General features: G+C 38.2%; 1 protein-coding gene across 2 annotated transcripts; it reads right to left on the minus strand.

Moving 5' to 3' along the window:
* Window positions 1-839: 839 nt before the first annotated feature.
* LOC145585728 (AT-rich interactive domain-containing protein 1-like) lies at window positions 840-5,975 on the minus strand. 2 transcript variants are annotated; one of them, XM_081642440.1, is made up of 3 exons: window positions 5,544-5,975; window positions 3,990-5,128; window positions 840-2,038 (listed from the first exon to the last, which is right to left on the minus strand). In XM_081642440.1, exons 2-3 carry the CDS (start codon window positions 4,965-4,967, stop codon window positions 1,295-1,297), a joined length of 1,722 nt encoding a protein of 573 aa, XP_081498566.1. In that variant the 5' UTR covers window positions 4,968-5,128; window positions 5,544-5,975; the 3' UTR covers window positions 840-1,294. The 2 variants fall into 2 exon arrangements, with proteins under 2 accessions (XP_081498566.1, XP_081498565.1); XM_081642439.1 differs by having other exon boundaries at window positions 3,990-5,154.
* Between the last annotated feature and the right edge of the window lie 8,299 nt (window positions 5,976-14,274).

Raw genomic sequence — 14,274 nt, forward strand, 5'->3', positions numbered from 1 at the left:
CACTTTCACTTAATAATTTGGAGTTGGTTTACAACTTTACATCCATGGTAACAAAGCAAGGATCACTTCTGACTCATCTAAGTCCGTTACAAATTTACTAAGTTTTCTGGAAACCAGTTATCTGGTGTTATTCCAAAACAAAGATGCACTGCAAATACTCTTGTACAAACGCAAGATAACAAGCAACAAGTATATGAGTTGATGTGTGCATAATTAATTTGAGTTTATGCCTTTATGGTGTGGATTTATGTTCATGTGTATTACTAATACTATGTAGAACAAGTAATAAACTAATAATACAAAAGTTATTGACTATGCCCCTACTCGTATTTACTAATGTACCTCACATGCCATCCCAGCCAACAATAGATGACGGAAAAGATATGGCCAACGAGATGACATTCCATTTAAAGTTTTAAATGGATGGAACCTGTGAACCAGAGGTATTAACTACTCCGTAGCAGTTTAACAAGGTAAATCCAATTGGCAGAGCTCCCACCTCCCAACCTAAAGGTCTGGGGTTTGGAACTCGCCTACCCTATCCTTGTGGTTTTGGATGACATTGTGAACTTGTGACACCTACAAAACTTCACAGGGATTGTGCCTAATTGAACAGAAACCAGATTCTCCACGACTCGTGTTTTTGCCAAGTTTCTATCAAGATGTTAAGAGCACCAAAGTTTTCCTGAAGATGTGCAAGTGCAGATTGCAACATATAACATGTAAAATACAACACTAGTAGAAATGAAACCATAAAATAAAAAATAAAAACTTCAAACTTCAATAGGGATGCAGATATTTAGGCATTTGCTACAAACAGATAATAACTGCAACAATGATTTGATGCAAGAACCAACAAGGCAACAATTGCAATAACAGAAAGCAAAAGCGCAATCTGATTGTCTGAAACCTCGCTTCCAAAGATTTGCTATCATGACTTGGCAACAAAATCATGAAGGAGTTTATGTACAACAAGAAATTCAGGATCTGAAATTCTATAATTCATAGAAATTAAAAACAGGTCCAAAAACCAACGGCTTAATGAATTTGCATCATCAAAATGTATACCTGCCAACATAAACTAGAGTAATTCACAAGGGTCTTCACAGTATCAAAATTGTGGTGGTATGTGCAGACGTAGACAGCTCAATGGAAATGGAGGATTACTTGATCAATAGGGAAAATATCCAAACAAAATTCAGAGAGGCAGCCATATTCCTGATGTCCTGAAAAATAATATATTTGCACCCATATCTCATGATGAGGTGCTTTCTCACAATTGTATGATCTATATTCAAGAAGCAGTGTCAGCCATTCTAGCTAGCACATATTCTGACTCATCATCATCGCTGTCAATATTCTTGGGGGTGCTTCTATTCTGGAAAGCTCTACGTCGAAGCACAAAAACATTGAAGTAGTAGTTCACCTGGTCAACCCAGCTCTTTTTGGGTAAAACCTCAAGCATTTGTTTCCAAAAACACTTTTGATGCGATAGAGGATTCTCCTTCACCACATATTTAAATTTCTTCTCCTCTTCGGCAGTCCAGGATACGCTACACTCTTCACCCATCTTATCAAATTTCCAAGTATAGAATGCTGAACCTAATTCAAACTTCATTTCCATTCTCCTATTTGCAACATGAAACTTCACACACTCAACAGTTCCAGGAAACAGACAGCCACAATTATCTGACCTTCCTTTCCCAACAGGATATGTTTCAATCGAGACATTGTTACTTCTATTTTCCAACGGCCAATCTCGAGTACCTAACCACTTAGAGTCACACTCACCAACAACTCCTGTCCATTCTGGTACTTTTACCTGAAACTCTTCTCCAAGAGGAATTCTCTGCTGAGGACGACTTGTGTAGATTGAAGCAGTTGGTTTCATGTCCAGACGAGCCTCCAACCGTTGCCTTGGACGTCCTTGATTAGTAGATGATGGTGCAATGGGAGGTGAGTTTGGTAGAAGGAGTCTAGGACTGAATCTTGGTCCCTCATTATCATCAAACATGGATGGATGCATTTTCTGCCTTTTCTGCAGAGCAGAAATAACAGTACAATAATGGATAGAAGTCCAAGCTAAGAAAAAAAAAAAAAAAAAAAAAAAAACAGAACCAAGACAATCTCGGAAAAGAGTGTGTGAAACAAAAAAGAGAAATTCATTGAAATTGGCCAACAATCAATTAAGGAAGCAATGGGTGACAACACTCATTATCTGATTCAATTTGAATTATAGTTCAACAACCAACACCAAGAGATAGAAAAAAGCAATTTAGCAAGGTGACAGCTAAATGATGGACATAAGAAAGTGAAACACCCATGAGAAGATACATGCATAGCCAAGACCACCTCAGAAGAAAACCTAATGAGCCATACTAGAATTAATTAAAAAAAAAATCGTGCTTAACAACCAAAAGGGATCAATGAGAGATCACTCTCAGATGTTATAATTTAAGGCAAAACAATATTTATTCTTCAAGCTATTTTATCTGTTAGTTCTACTAGCAAACTTGACTGCGGTTCTTAAGTCATAACTCGGACTTATATGACTTCCTGCAAGGTCAGGTGTAAGGCATACACATTGATAAAAACATGGCATTTAATAAAACATGGTATTCTATTAGAGTACAAGGGGGGAATCTATAAAGAATAGAAAGATAGTTAAGATGTACAAATCAATGAAAGTATTACAGATTATTAAAAGTTTTTATATAAATATGAAAGCTTCTAGATTTTTTTTTTTTAAAGGTAAGGAGAAGGGCCCTACCGAGCCGGAACCTCTGACAGGTCCAACCCGACCCGGGTTAGCGGGCTAGACAATTTGGGAGTGGGGGGGGGGGGGGGGGTTAAGGGAATCCCCACCCCCAATTGCCTCTAGTGGGGTTTGATCCCACAAGGTGACAAACCTTACCACTAGACCAAGCTTTGCTTGGTATATGAAAGCTTCTAGATGGTGCAACTTATATAATAGATTTGTGCAGTGAGCAGGAACGAGGGGATCCAGCCTAAATTAATAGAGTAACTTAGGCAAGCTTCAGTCAATGTCATTTCCTATCCACGAAAAATCATCATCAACATTACCCAACAACTTCCCAAGAGGTTCCCACCTTGGGGATTGTGGGAGTTGGAGATATGCAACCTGACTGACATCAGTCATGATCACAGAGATATTGTTGCCAATTTACTCATAATCCAAAATACAAGGGCCTACCATAAATAAGAACTGCAGACAATTTAAGTTTATTTAACAGGTTTTATTTAGTTAGTATCCATAAAAAGATTATGGATAATATTTGCCATAGCCAGGATCCTCACGGCTGACACATGCTTCTAAGACTTTCCTCACATCTCAATAATGCCGGATACAACATATCATTTAATACATGTTCAACTATATCTTTCTAGGTCAATACAGCACAAGAAAAGCTTCCATTTGATAACAAAATCCACAAAGATATCCAGCTTTTTTCAATTATACCTTACTACTTCATAGATAGTCCTATGCTACATGTAACACCACGCAATTATACTACATAAGATACTATGCATATTCCATATAAAAACTTGGTATCATGGATCCTATGACAACATCAGATTCAGATAGCTATACATAGCTTAAGAAGGAAACGTACATTGCATAAGTAAACCAAAAATTCTCAAAGATATGTGATTTACAAACACTGCCCCTCCTAAAACTCTTAACAAACTTCAGATACTGAACACTTGTAGTGAAGGATAGGGTAACCACTACCAGCATCATCAATTCACAGAGACATGGTATTTGTGTGGTGTTATTAACAGTCAAGTTTAACAAGAAGCTATCCAGATTAAACATGATCCATCATACATGATCTCATGCACATATGCGAAAATTATTGCCCAAAGCATATGAGATAGGTAGTTCCATGTTATGCAATATTGTTATTAGATTTCAATTAGGCTTACAATAATTTATCAAATATCAAGAAAATGAAATAGCTGAGTACCTGAAAAGCAGATTGCTCAGCACTTCTTCTAAGGAACAGAGCTTCACGAGCCAACAAAACTTGCTTCCAACTGTTATCATTTCCATGCGATGCCCACTTAGAGCTCTCAGGAATTGTGCCAATCTCGGGATCAGTAGGATGCTTGGCTACTTTAGCTATCCAACAGAGCATATCAGACATAGAATCCCTCTTCCTTTTCAGACTTGAAACCTCCTTCAACACACTCGAATCCATAACCAATTCCTCATCATCAGTCGAACCTTTCTTAGAATCACACGAATTTTCAGAACTCTTAACCACATTATCAACCACAAAAGTGTCAACTGAAGACCTACCATCATCCGATCCATCCGAAGAAAAAACTCCAGCATAACTCATCTCACTCTTCGTTTCCTTAAAGTTCTCCTTGTCATTGTTCTCTCCCGTGAAACCAACACCATCAGAAAAACCCATCTCAACATCCTGCTTAAACTTGCTAGTATCCTCATTCTCTGGAGTTGAATCACCATCATCTCCAAAACTCCTAACAAACTTATTCCAATTCGATTTATCATCTTCAGTCTCATTCTCATTCTCATTCTCATTCTCCCCATCTTCTGTCAAGTCAATGTAAGTAATCTCACTTTTCTCTTTCAAGCTATAAGTATCATCACTCTTCCTCATCTCATCCATGATATTAGACACAAAACTACTATACTCCGACCCTAGCGCCATCATAACCCCTTTCGACCACACCCCACTACGAAACCGTTCGTTCTTCGAGCTGTCGACACTCGATAACTTGCCTAACCAGCTCTCTAAAGAATCCAAATACTTCAAGTAAATCAACTTCAAAGCAGACCCAATTCCAGGACCCAAACCATAGAGTAAACCCACCTCATCCCACAACCTTTTCTTGGAAATCGCCTCAAATCCACCCTTCAATTTCACAACGAAGTACAGTTTAAGCAAATCTACAGCATGCCCATTTCCAAGCATTGGAGGTAAAGGCCGAAAACATTCAGTAGAACAACTCTCTTCTAAAAAAACCGAAATCAAATCAACAAATGAAATTCTGAGCTCATTTTCGTCGCTTTTCAAACCCTTAATACACGATTCAAGCGTCTGAACTGACTTGCAACCTCCTAATTTTGACCACCCTGCCATGGACTTTCCAATTCAAACCCTAAACCAGTAAATGACATTATATTTAAACAAATCCAAACCCACCAACAAATCAACTGAAAAAACATAAATAAACAAGCAAAAAATCACAAAAATTCAAGCAATGTAAATGGTGTTTCCACATTATAACTAGGGTTTTAACCCAATCTAAATTCTGGGTATCTACAAAAATTGTTGCTTAACCTCGAAATTGAAGAAGAAAAGATGAAAAAAAATGGGGGGAAGAAAAAGGAGGGAGAAAGCGGGTGATTTGAAAATTTTGATGAAACAATAGAAACCCAGTTTTCCCCACCCCACCACAGTAGAAGTCCTCGAAAAAATTGAATAGTGTGATGTGAGTTGGGTTAGAGAGAGAAACAGAAAGAGATTGTTAGAGAGAGAAAGACGTACCAGAGAAAAATTAGGGGAAATTTTGGAATTTCAAGTGAAACTTCCTTGACCTTTCTTCTTTCTTCTTTCTTCTTTGGCCCTTTTTGCCCTCTTTGGTGATTTTTTTTTAATTTTTTTGAGGGCCTTCAATTTGGGTGAATTGGAATTTGAGAGAGAAAATTGAAAAAATTTAATATGGTTTGTGTATTGAAAGTTTGGGGGTAGAAGAATTAGGGATTTTATAGGAGAGAAAGAGGGATATTATTTGGGTTTTATGGGAGGAGAAAGAGGTGGAGGTAGGGTGAGAGTGGGGGTTGAGGGGAGAGAGAAAAAAAAAAAAAAAAAATTATGGGATGCAAAAAATTTGGTGATTTTTTGTGAGGTTTGGTGTTTGATTTATAGAAATAAAGTATTGGGAAAGTGGTAACTACGGTTAAAGTTAATTATGGTGTCTGGTTGATTTAAGGTAGGATGTGAGTTAAGGTATAATATAAGTTTCACTTTTTTTTTTTTTATGAGATCTACTTTTCGATTTGTTAGGTTAGGTTCAAATTAAGGTTCGTTTTGTTATGAGATCTACTTTAGAATTAAATGGGATTTAGATCTTTTTTTTAAAAAAAAAAAAAATGGGATTTAGATCTGTGCAATGGGCAAAGTTTGTGATTGATATTTATGCTATTTTTGGTAATTAACCATGGTTGACTTAACTATGATTTTTGAACGGTAGCATGGGATGGTAGATCGGTAGGTGGATTCAGATCCGACATGATTTTTTTAATTCGATTTACACATTTGCATATAAATCACTTGAGTTTTCAGATTCATAATATGACAATTTATTTTTAAGGAAAGATTCATGATATGCATAAATCTCAAAATAATATTTTAATATGGGATACACTATCAATTATGGGTAGAATTTTTCAAAATTTTGCATATATTTACCATACACGCAAGAAATATACACGAGTTGTTTTTTATATATATTTTGAAATCAATACAAGAGAGAAATTTCATAATCAAATATTGTCCCCCTTTTTTAAAGTTGAGACGATTTGTTATTTTCACAATTCACATACTTTATTTTGACTATTTAATCATCTATCCTTAAAGAAAAAAATAGTCATTAAGGTCTCATTAGATATAAATATAATAAAAACAATGGAAAGAAATTTTTGCTAACAACAATAGAATTGCATATCTCGAGCAATTTTTTTTTAAAATAAATAATTAATAAATCAAAAGTCATACAGCATCTACCAATGGAAATCTAAATCAACAAATACATAAAATTGAATCAAATAAGGATCTTTCATTAAAGCTACGATCGTTTAATAGAACTTGCATTGTGGTACTTCTCTTGCACACATTGCTGAAATATACAACCTTTTCGGAGAGACGGTCTAACAATTTGTTGTAGGTAAAGATGATTTTCATCTGATTCACTTAAACGTCTTTGAAGATTTGACAGCCATTGTGGTTCCGGACAACTCTTTACCAGCAAACTGATAATAGGATAAAAGATGATTACCTTTTTAATAATAATAATAATAATAATAATAATAATAATAATAATAATAATAATAATAATAATAAAAAATAAACAAAAACAAACAATTAAGGGTTCATTTGGCATCACTATGGTTTTCTGTTTTTTGGTTTTTTGTTTTTCAAAATCATATGATATATGTCATATAATGAATAAAAAATTATTCAATTTTATTAAACTCATGGTAATTTTGAAAACTGACAACAGGAAAGTGGAAACACCGAATACTAAAAACAAAAAACGATGTCAAACAAGCCCTAAATTAAACGAACAAACTCCACCATAGGGTGACAGGCGAACATCTACACTACTCGTATAAATTTAATGAAATTTAAATTGCAAAACTAAGAAAATAAAGGAAAAAGAGTCTAAAATAGTCAAATTTCTGCTAAAATTAGTTTATTTCCAGCCTAAACACCCAAAAAAAAAAATTAGAAAACCCTAAAAGAGAGGTGGAGAGAGAGTTTTCTTTAGGCTTAGACTAATGCACTACAAAAATTTGGCCTTATAGCAACAGGTAAAATCCGTTGCTAATTGCTAAAATTCCGTTGCTGGACATAGCTAGCTACGGATATATCGACATAATTACTCCGTTGGTAAAAACCTTGTCGCTAAATGAATTTAGAGACGGAAAAAAAAAATCCGTCGCTAGATTTAGCAACGGAAAAAATAAACCCGTCGCTAGATTTAGCAACGGAAAAAATAAATCCGTTGCTAGATTCAGCAACGGAAAAAATAAATCCGTTGCTAGATTCAGCAACGGAAAAAAAAAATCCGTTGCTAGATTCAGCAACGGAAAAAAACTGATATGTCCATTTTATATAGTATTTTACCCCCGTCCCTTGGTCATAATTAGTAGTGTTTTTGGCTCCTTAGAGCCACTTTTATTACTAATATGTGTTTTCTAGTGTTTTCGTAGTTTTGGTTGAGTTTTGTAGGGAATTGCACCTTTGGAGCATTTTCCCGGGATTTTATGGAGCAACTACGAGCATTGGAGGAGCACGACCATCTTTCATAGCCCAAGATCGGTTAGAGTAATCAAGCCGGTGAATAAGGGCTCGGTATTTGGAATACCGAGGTTTGGACCGAACATTCAAGACCCGAAGAGGAGATCCGGATTGGGCCGAGGAGTCGAGCCCAATCACAAGTCCAAAACCTCGAGGAGCCACAAGGGCCCGATCGGGCAAGCTTAGCTCGATCGGGCAAGGTGCGCAGCAACAAGAGGTGCGTGGCCAAAGGCGCGCCCGATCATGCGAGGCTTAGCACGATCGGGCGACGCTGCGGAGAAGACTATGCGAGCAAAAAGGCGCGCCCGATCGGGCGCGTGTTTCTGGGTGGCTTTGTTTTGTCGAAGGCACTTAGTTCTAATTAGGAGTTGTTAATTATTTTCGTTTAAGTACGTTTAGGATTGTATTTTTTACTTACACTTTTCCTTTCACTTTCTCTCTCTACTTAATATTTTCTCTCTCTAGACTTTTCTCTCTACTTTACTTTTGATCTCGACTACTTTGTAATTTCGCCGTCTTGGTACGATTTCTATCTCAATTAATTTCAGTAATTTCTTCCTTTCAATTCCCTTATGGCTTACTTTATTATTATGCTTGTTTTAGATCTAATTATGTCCGAGTAGTTTATTTCTAGGGTTTATGGGGATCCATAACTAATATGAAGGGATAATTTACTGTTGTTGATTATTGATATTGCATGATGACTTCTTATTGAATTGTTTTAATTCTTTGCAATTAGATTATGAATCGAGCAGATGTAATTTGATTGTGAATGTTTAGCAATATTGAATTGATGAATCGAGCAGATGTTAATTTAATATTAAAGGCTATTTTCAATAGGAACTTAGATCTAGTAAATTGCGAGAGCCTGTTAAATCTATGTTGGTTAATAAATTGCGAGAGCCTGTTAATCATGTTATTTGTGCAATGTTAATTATTGATTGTTATGTTTTATCCCGGATTATTAATTATTGGTGAACCTGTGACCCTAGGCCTTCTTATTATTGATTTTCTCCCTAAACTTGATCTCCGTAGCATAGTTTCACATTACAAACAATAAATTGGTCACTTTAATAATTTAGATTATATTAATTAATTAGGAGTAGAAAGACCAGTTTCCCTGTGGATTCGACCCTACTTCCCTATCTACTTTAGTTAGAGGACTTAGGTATTACTTTTGATTAGGGGAGACGACTTTACCCTGTCAACGGCAACGGCGCCTAAATTTTGACAGGGTAAAGTCGTCTCCCCTATGAATAATCCACCAAGTGTCACCCCCTATCACATTTATCCAGTTGAGCCTCCTAAGTAAACTCCATCCATAAGGGTTGGGCCGGCTACCTTACCATCACCGCTAGGGGTCCAACCTAGGTGTTTAACCGCTATGTGGGTTACTAACCCTCCAAAGTAAATCGGGACCCTAGACCTACCCGACTCGGCCGCATTGGCCACCCGTTGGAAATGTTGGGCCATCCTATGAACTATGTTTAACTTGTCACTCCTAGGGATCATGTAAGACCCTAGTAATTCTAGTTCATCCCTCCTCATATTCGCGGGTCCATGCCTCCCAAAGATGGTGAGGCCAACAAACCGTTGCCAAAGTTTTGGCACGGGATGTTGAATCCAAGTGCCCTTGGCATGTTGGAGGTTCAAATTAGGATTCCCCGTTAAAGCATAGTAGACAAAGGTGATGTTGTCTTGGGGTGGTTCAATCGGTCTATCCGATTTCAAATCAAACAATTTCCCAAATTCTTTCAAAGACAATCTAATATCATTATTAAACAAACGAAATTGAACATGAGAGATTAAAGCATTTGATTTTATGACATTAAAACTAGAAATAAATTCTAAGGTCAAATAATCATATGTATCATAATGTAATTTGAATAAACCACTCATGCCTATTCCCTTAAACAATTTTTTCAACATATTTATCAATTCCTAGTCTAGATAATGTAGGGTGATGAATAAAACGGGTAGGAATTACCTGCCTCGCGATGAGGTTGAGCATCCTAGCCCTTTGCTCTTGGGTGGTGATGACCACCCTCTCCTACCCCGGAATTTGAAGTTCCGGGTCAATGCTTGGAGCTTGTTGCCTTGAGCTCTCACCCCTTTGCATCCTAGACCTCTTTGATGCCATTATCTTTAATAAATAGTGGGAATTGAAGCTTTCTCTCTCTTAGGGTTTGAGTGAAAATTGAGAGAAAGTGTTGAAAATTTAGTGTAGATTGTAGAGGAAGATGAGAGGAGTTGGAAAATGTAAGAATTTTTGAGATTGGATGGAAGAAGTTGAGAAGATCTAAGATTGAAGTAGGAGTTGAAGGTTTGAAAATGGAGGTTTTAGAGAGAGAAAGTAGAATGAAGAAGGTGAAATAAGGAAAAAGTGAGGAAAGAAAGAAGAGGAAAGGGAAATAAGGGGGACGGCCCTGGAGGCGCGCCCGATCGGGCAAACCTCCAGATTTTTGGATCCTTAGTTTCGCGCCCGATCGGGCGAACTCCGCCCGATCGGGCGCGAACTCGAGGCTTTTTTTCGCCAAAATTTTCGCCCGATCGGGCAAGCTTTGCCAGACATTTCTTTTCCTTCACTCGATTTTCCACAAAAATGCGCCCGATCGGGCGAAATTGTCTCCGAAATCAGGTGTGCTTGCGCGCCCGATCGGGTGTATTCGCCCGTTCGGGCGAATTTTGCTCCGATTTTTGCCTCCTTTGCGCGCCCGATCGGGCGAGCCTCGCCCGATCGGGCCCGTACTTGGCCCTGGACTCCGAATTCTTTTCTTCTTCAAATTTTTTTCTAAGTCCTTTACCTGTCGAATTCATACCTGTACAACAACACTAGTAGATGGTAAAATTATCACTCTTCTCACCTCTCTATAATAAAAATAAAAACAAAGAAAAGGAACTAGCCTAGAAAGCAAGAAATACGGGTTGCCTCCCGCAAAGCGCTGGTTTATCTAGGTCCCGCATGACCTTCTTACCACCTTTGAGCTCATTTAGGAAGTGGAGTTAGGAGAGTCTCCTCCACATCCCTAATAGTAGCACCTTCATGATACACTTTCAATCTTTAGCCATTCACCTTGAACTCTTCACCCTTGTCATTCACCAACTCCACCGAACCAAACTTGTTCACCTTTGTGACAGTGAAGGGACCGGACCACCTAGATTTCAACTTTCCTGGAAAAATCTTTAATCTAGAGTTAAAGAGAAGAACCTTATCGCCCGGTGCAAACTCTTTCGGTAAGATCCTCTTGTCATGCCACTTCTTGGTCTTCTCCTTGTAGATGCGTGCACTGTCATATGCTGACAATCTAAACTCATCCAACTCATTGAGTTGGAGAAGTCTATTCTTACCCGCGGCCTTAGAATCCATGTTAAGCTCCTTGATTGCTCAAAAAGCTTTGTACTCCAATTCTACGGGAAGATGACATGCCTTACCATAAACTACTCTATAAGGTGAAGTACCAATCGGTGTCTTAAATGCTGTTCGGTATGCCCAAAGCGTGTCATCTAGCTTCATACTCCAATCCTTCCTAGACTTGGCTACTACCTTCTCTAAGATCGCCTTGATTTCCCTATTAGAGACCTCAACTTGACCGCTAGTTTGGGGATGGTAACTAAGCCCGGTTCTATAATACACACCATACTTCCTAAGTAAGTTGTCCAGTTGTCTCTCGTGGAAGTGGGTACCCCCATCACTAATAATGGCTCGTGGAACACCAAACCTGGGAAATATGATCTTCTTGAATAGCTTGATGACTACCTTGGAGTCATTTGTTGGTGATGCTATGGCTTCAACCCATTTGGACACATAGTCTACGGCTACAAGTATGTAACAATTCCCATTGGAAGATGGGAACGGCCCCATATAGTCGATACCCCAAACGTCAAATATTTCAACTTCAAGAATCCCAGTTTGGGGCATCTCATGCCTCCGCGAAATGTTGCCAGTCCTCTGGCAAGAGTCACAAGCCTGCACAAAAGTGTTAGCGTCTTTAAACATGGTAGGCCAAAAGAAGCCTGACTCGTTAATCTTAGCCATCGTTTTAGAGGGGCCGTGATGTCCACCATAGGGTGAAGTGTGGCAACTTGTAAGGACGCCGTGAACTTCCCATTCGGGAACACACCTGCGAAATAATCCATCTGCACACTCACGAAACAAAAAAGGATCATCCCAAAAATAATGTTTAACATCAGAAAGGAATTTCTTTTTCTGTTGGTAGGACAAGTCAGGAGGTAGAGTACCACCCACCAAATAATTAGCAAAATCCGCATACCAAGGGTGATTCTCTACTACTGCATACAGGTTGTCATCGGGGAACGAATCATCTATAGGAAGAAAATCCTTACCCTCATCATACCTGATACGTGACAAGTGATCTGCCACTACGTTCTCTGCTCCCTTTTTATCTCTTATCTCTATATTGAAATCTTGGAGCAAAAGAACCCACCGGAGTAGCCTTGGCTTGGATTCCGCCTTAGCTATTAGATATTTCAAAGCTGCATGGTCAGTAAAAACAATGACTTTAGAACCAACAAGATATGATCTAAATTTTTCTAAAGCATATATAACAGCAAGAAACTCCTTTTCTGTGGTGGCATAATTGACTTGGGCCTCATCTAAAGTTTTGCTTGCATAGTAAATAGCGTGCAAAACTTTATCCTTCCTTTGTCCAAGCACGGCTCCTAGAGCATAGTCACTTGCATCACACATAATCTCGAATGGAAGGTTCCAATCGGGAGCACATATGATGGGTGCCGATATCAAAGCCTGCTTAATCCTGTCAAAAGCCTCAAGACACTCGTCAGTAAAAACAAAAGGGGCATCCTTAAGCAAAAGCTGAGTTAGTGGTTTAGCAATTTTAGAAAAATCTTTGATAAAACGGCGATAAAACCTCGCATGACCCAAGAAACTCCTAACTCCCTTAACATTAACTGGGGGAGGTAATTGCTCAATCACTGGAATTTTAGCTTTGTCTACCTGTATGCCCTTATCAGATACAATGTGACCCAGGACTACTCCCTCCGTCACCATAAAGTGACATTTCTCCCAATTTAAGACCAAATTGCATTCTTCACATCTTTTCAGGATTTTAGCAAGGTTAATTAGACATGCATCAAATGAAGAACCATAAACACTAAAATCATCCATAAAGACTTCCATGATAGACTCGACGAACTCAGAGAAGATACTCATCATGCAACGTTGAAATGTAGCAGGTGCATTACATAAACCAAAAGGCATTCTACGATATGCAAAAGTGCCATAAGGACATGTAAATGTAGTCTTTTCCTGATCGTCAGGGTGGATCGGGATTTGGAAAAATCCCGAATACCCATCCAAATAGCAAAAGAACTTATGATTTGCTAACCTCTCAAGCATTTGATCAATAAAGGGGAGAGGGAAATGGTCCTTTTTAGTGGCGATATTTAATCTACGATAGTCAATGCACATACGCCACCCTGTAACAGTTCTAGTGGGAATTAATTCATTTTTATCATTTTTAACAACAGTCATCCCACCCTTCTTAGGAACCACCTGTACAGGACTTACCCATTTAGAGTCAGAAATAGGATAGATAATACCTGCATCAAGTAATTTCATAACCTCTTTCTTGACTACCTCTTGCATATTAGGATTCAACCTCCTCTGGGGTTGAATACAGGGTTTGTAATTGTCCTCTAGGTGTATCCTGTGCATACAAAAATCTGGGCTTATACCCTTGAGATCATCAATACTGTACCCTATTGCCCTTTTATGGGTTCGGAGAACCTCTAGAAGTTGGGAAGTTTGTGGGTCATCCAGTGCAGTACTAATGATCACAGGGTACAATTCCTGCCCATCAAGGAAAACATATTTTAAATGAGAAGGGAGAGGTTTTAGTTCAGGTTTCTTCACCTCTACAGGTTTTGATTCCTGAACCAAATTTACTACCTTCACACAATCATTAGGATCAAATTCCTCGGTGGCAAGAGCTCTTTCTATATCATCCACCTCCTTGCTCCATACGCTCATGTCACCTGCAGACAAATTTCCACAAAGAATTTCCTCCAAGGGGTCCCTTGCAAGAACCTGTGGTAAGCTTTCCTCACAAATATCATCCATTACATCAAGCACATCAATTAAATAACAGTTTTCTTCAAGCATTGGACCTTTCAAAACTTTCCCTAAATTAAACGTGATATTATCATCGCCAACAGA

The sequence above is a fragment of the Chenopodium album genome, chromosome 16 (genome assembly GCF_948465745.1).
Source record: "Chenopodium album chromosome 16, dcCheAlbu1.1, whole genome shotgun sequence".
Classification (NCBI taxonomy): domain Eukaryota; kingdom Viridiplantae; phylum Streptophyta; class Magnoliopsida; order Caryophyllales; family Amaranthaceae; genus Chenopodium; species Chenopodium album.

Bases quoted from the DNA above. Each gene is read 5' to 3' on its own strand.
- LOC145585728 (XM_081642439.1), bottom strand. From the start codon at position 5,135: ATGGCAGGGTGGTCAAAATTAGGAGGTTGCAAGTCAGTTCAGACGCTT. The intron at 2,039-3,989 runs GTACTCAGCTAT...TCTGCTCTGCAG, and splicing joins CTGAGCAATCTGCTTTTCAG to AAAAGGCAGAAAATGCATCC.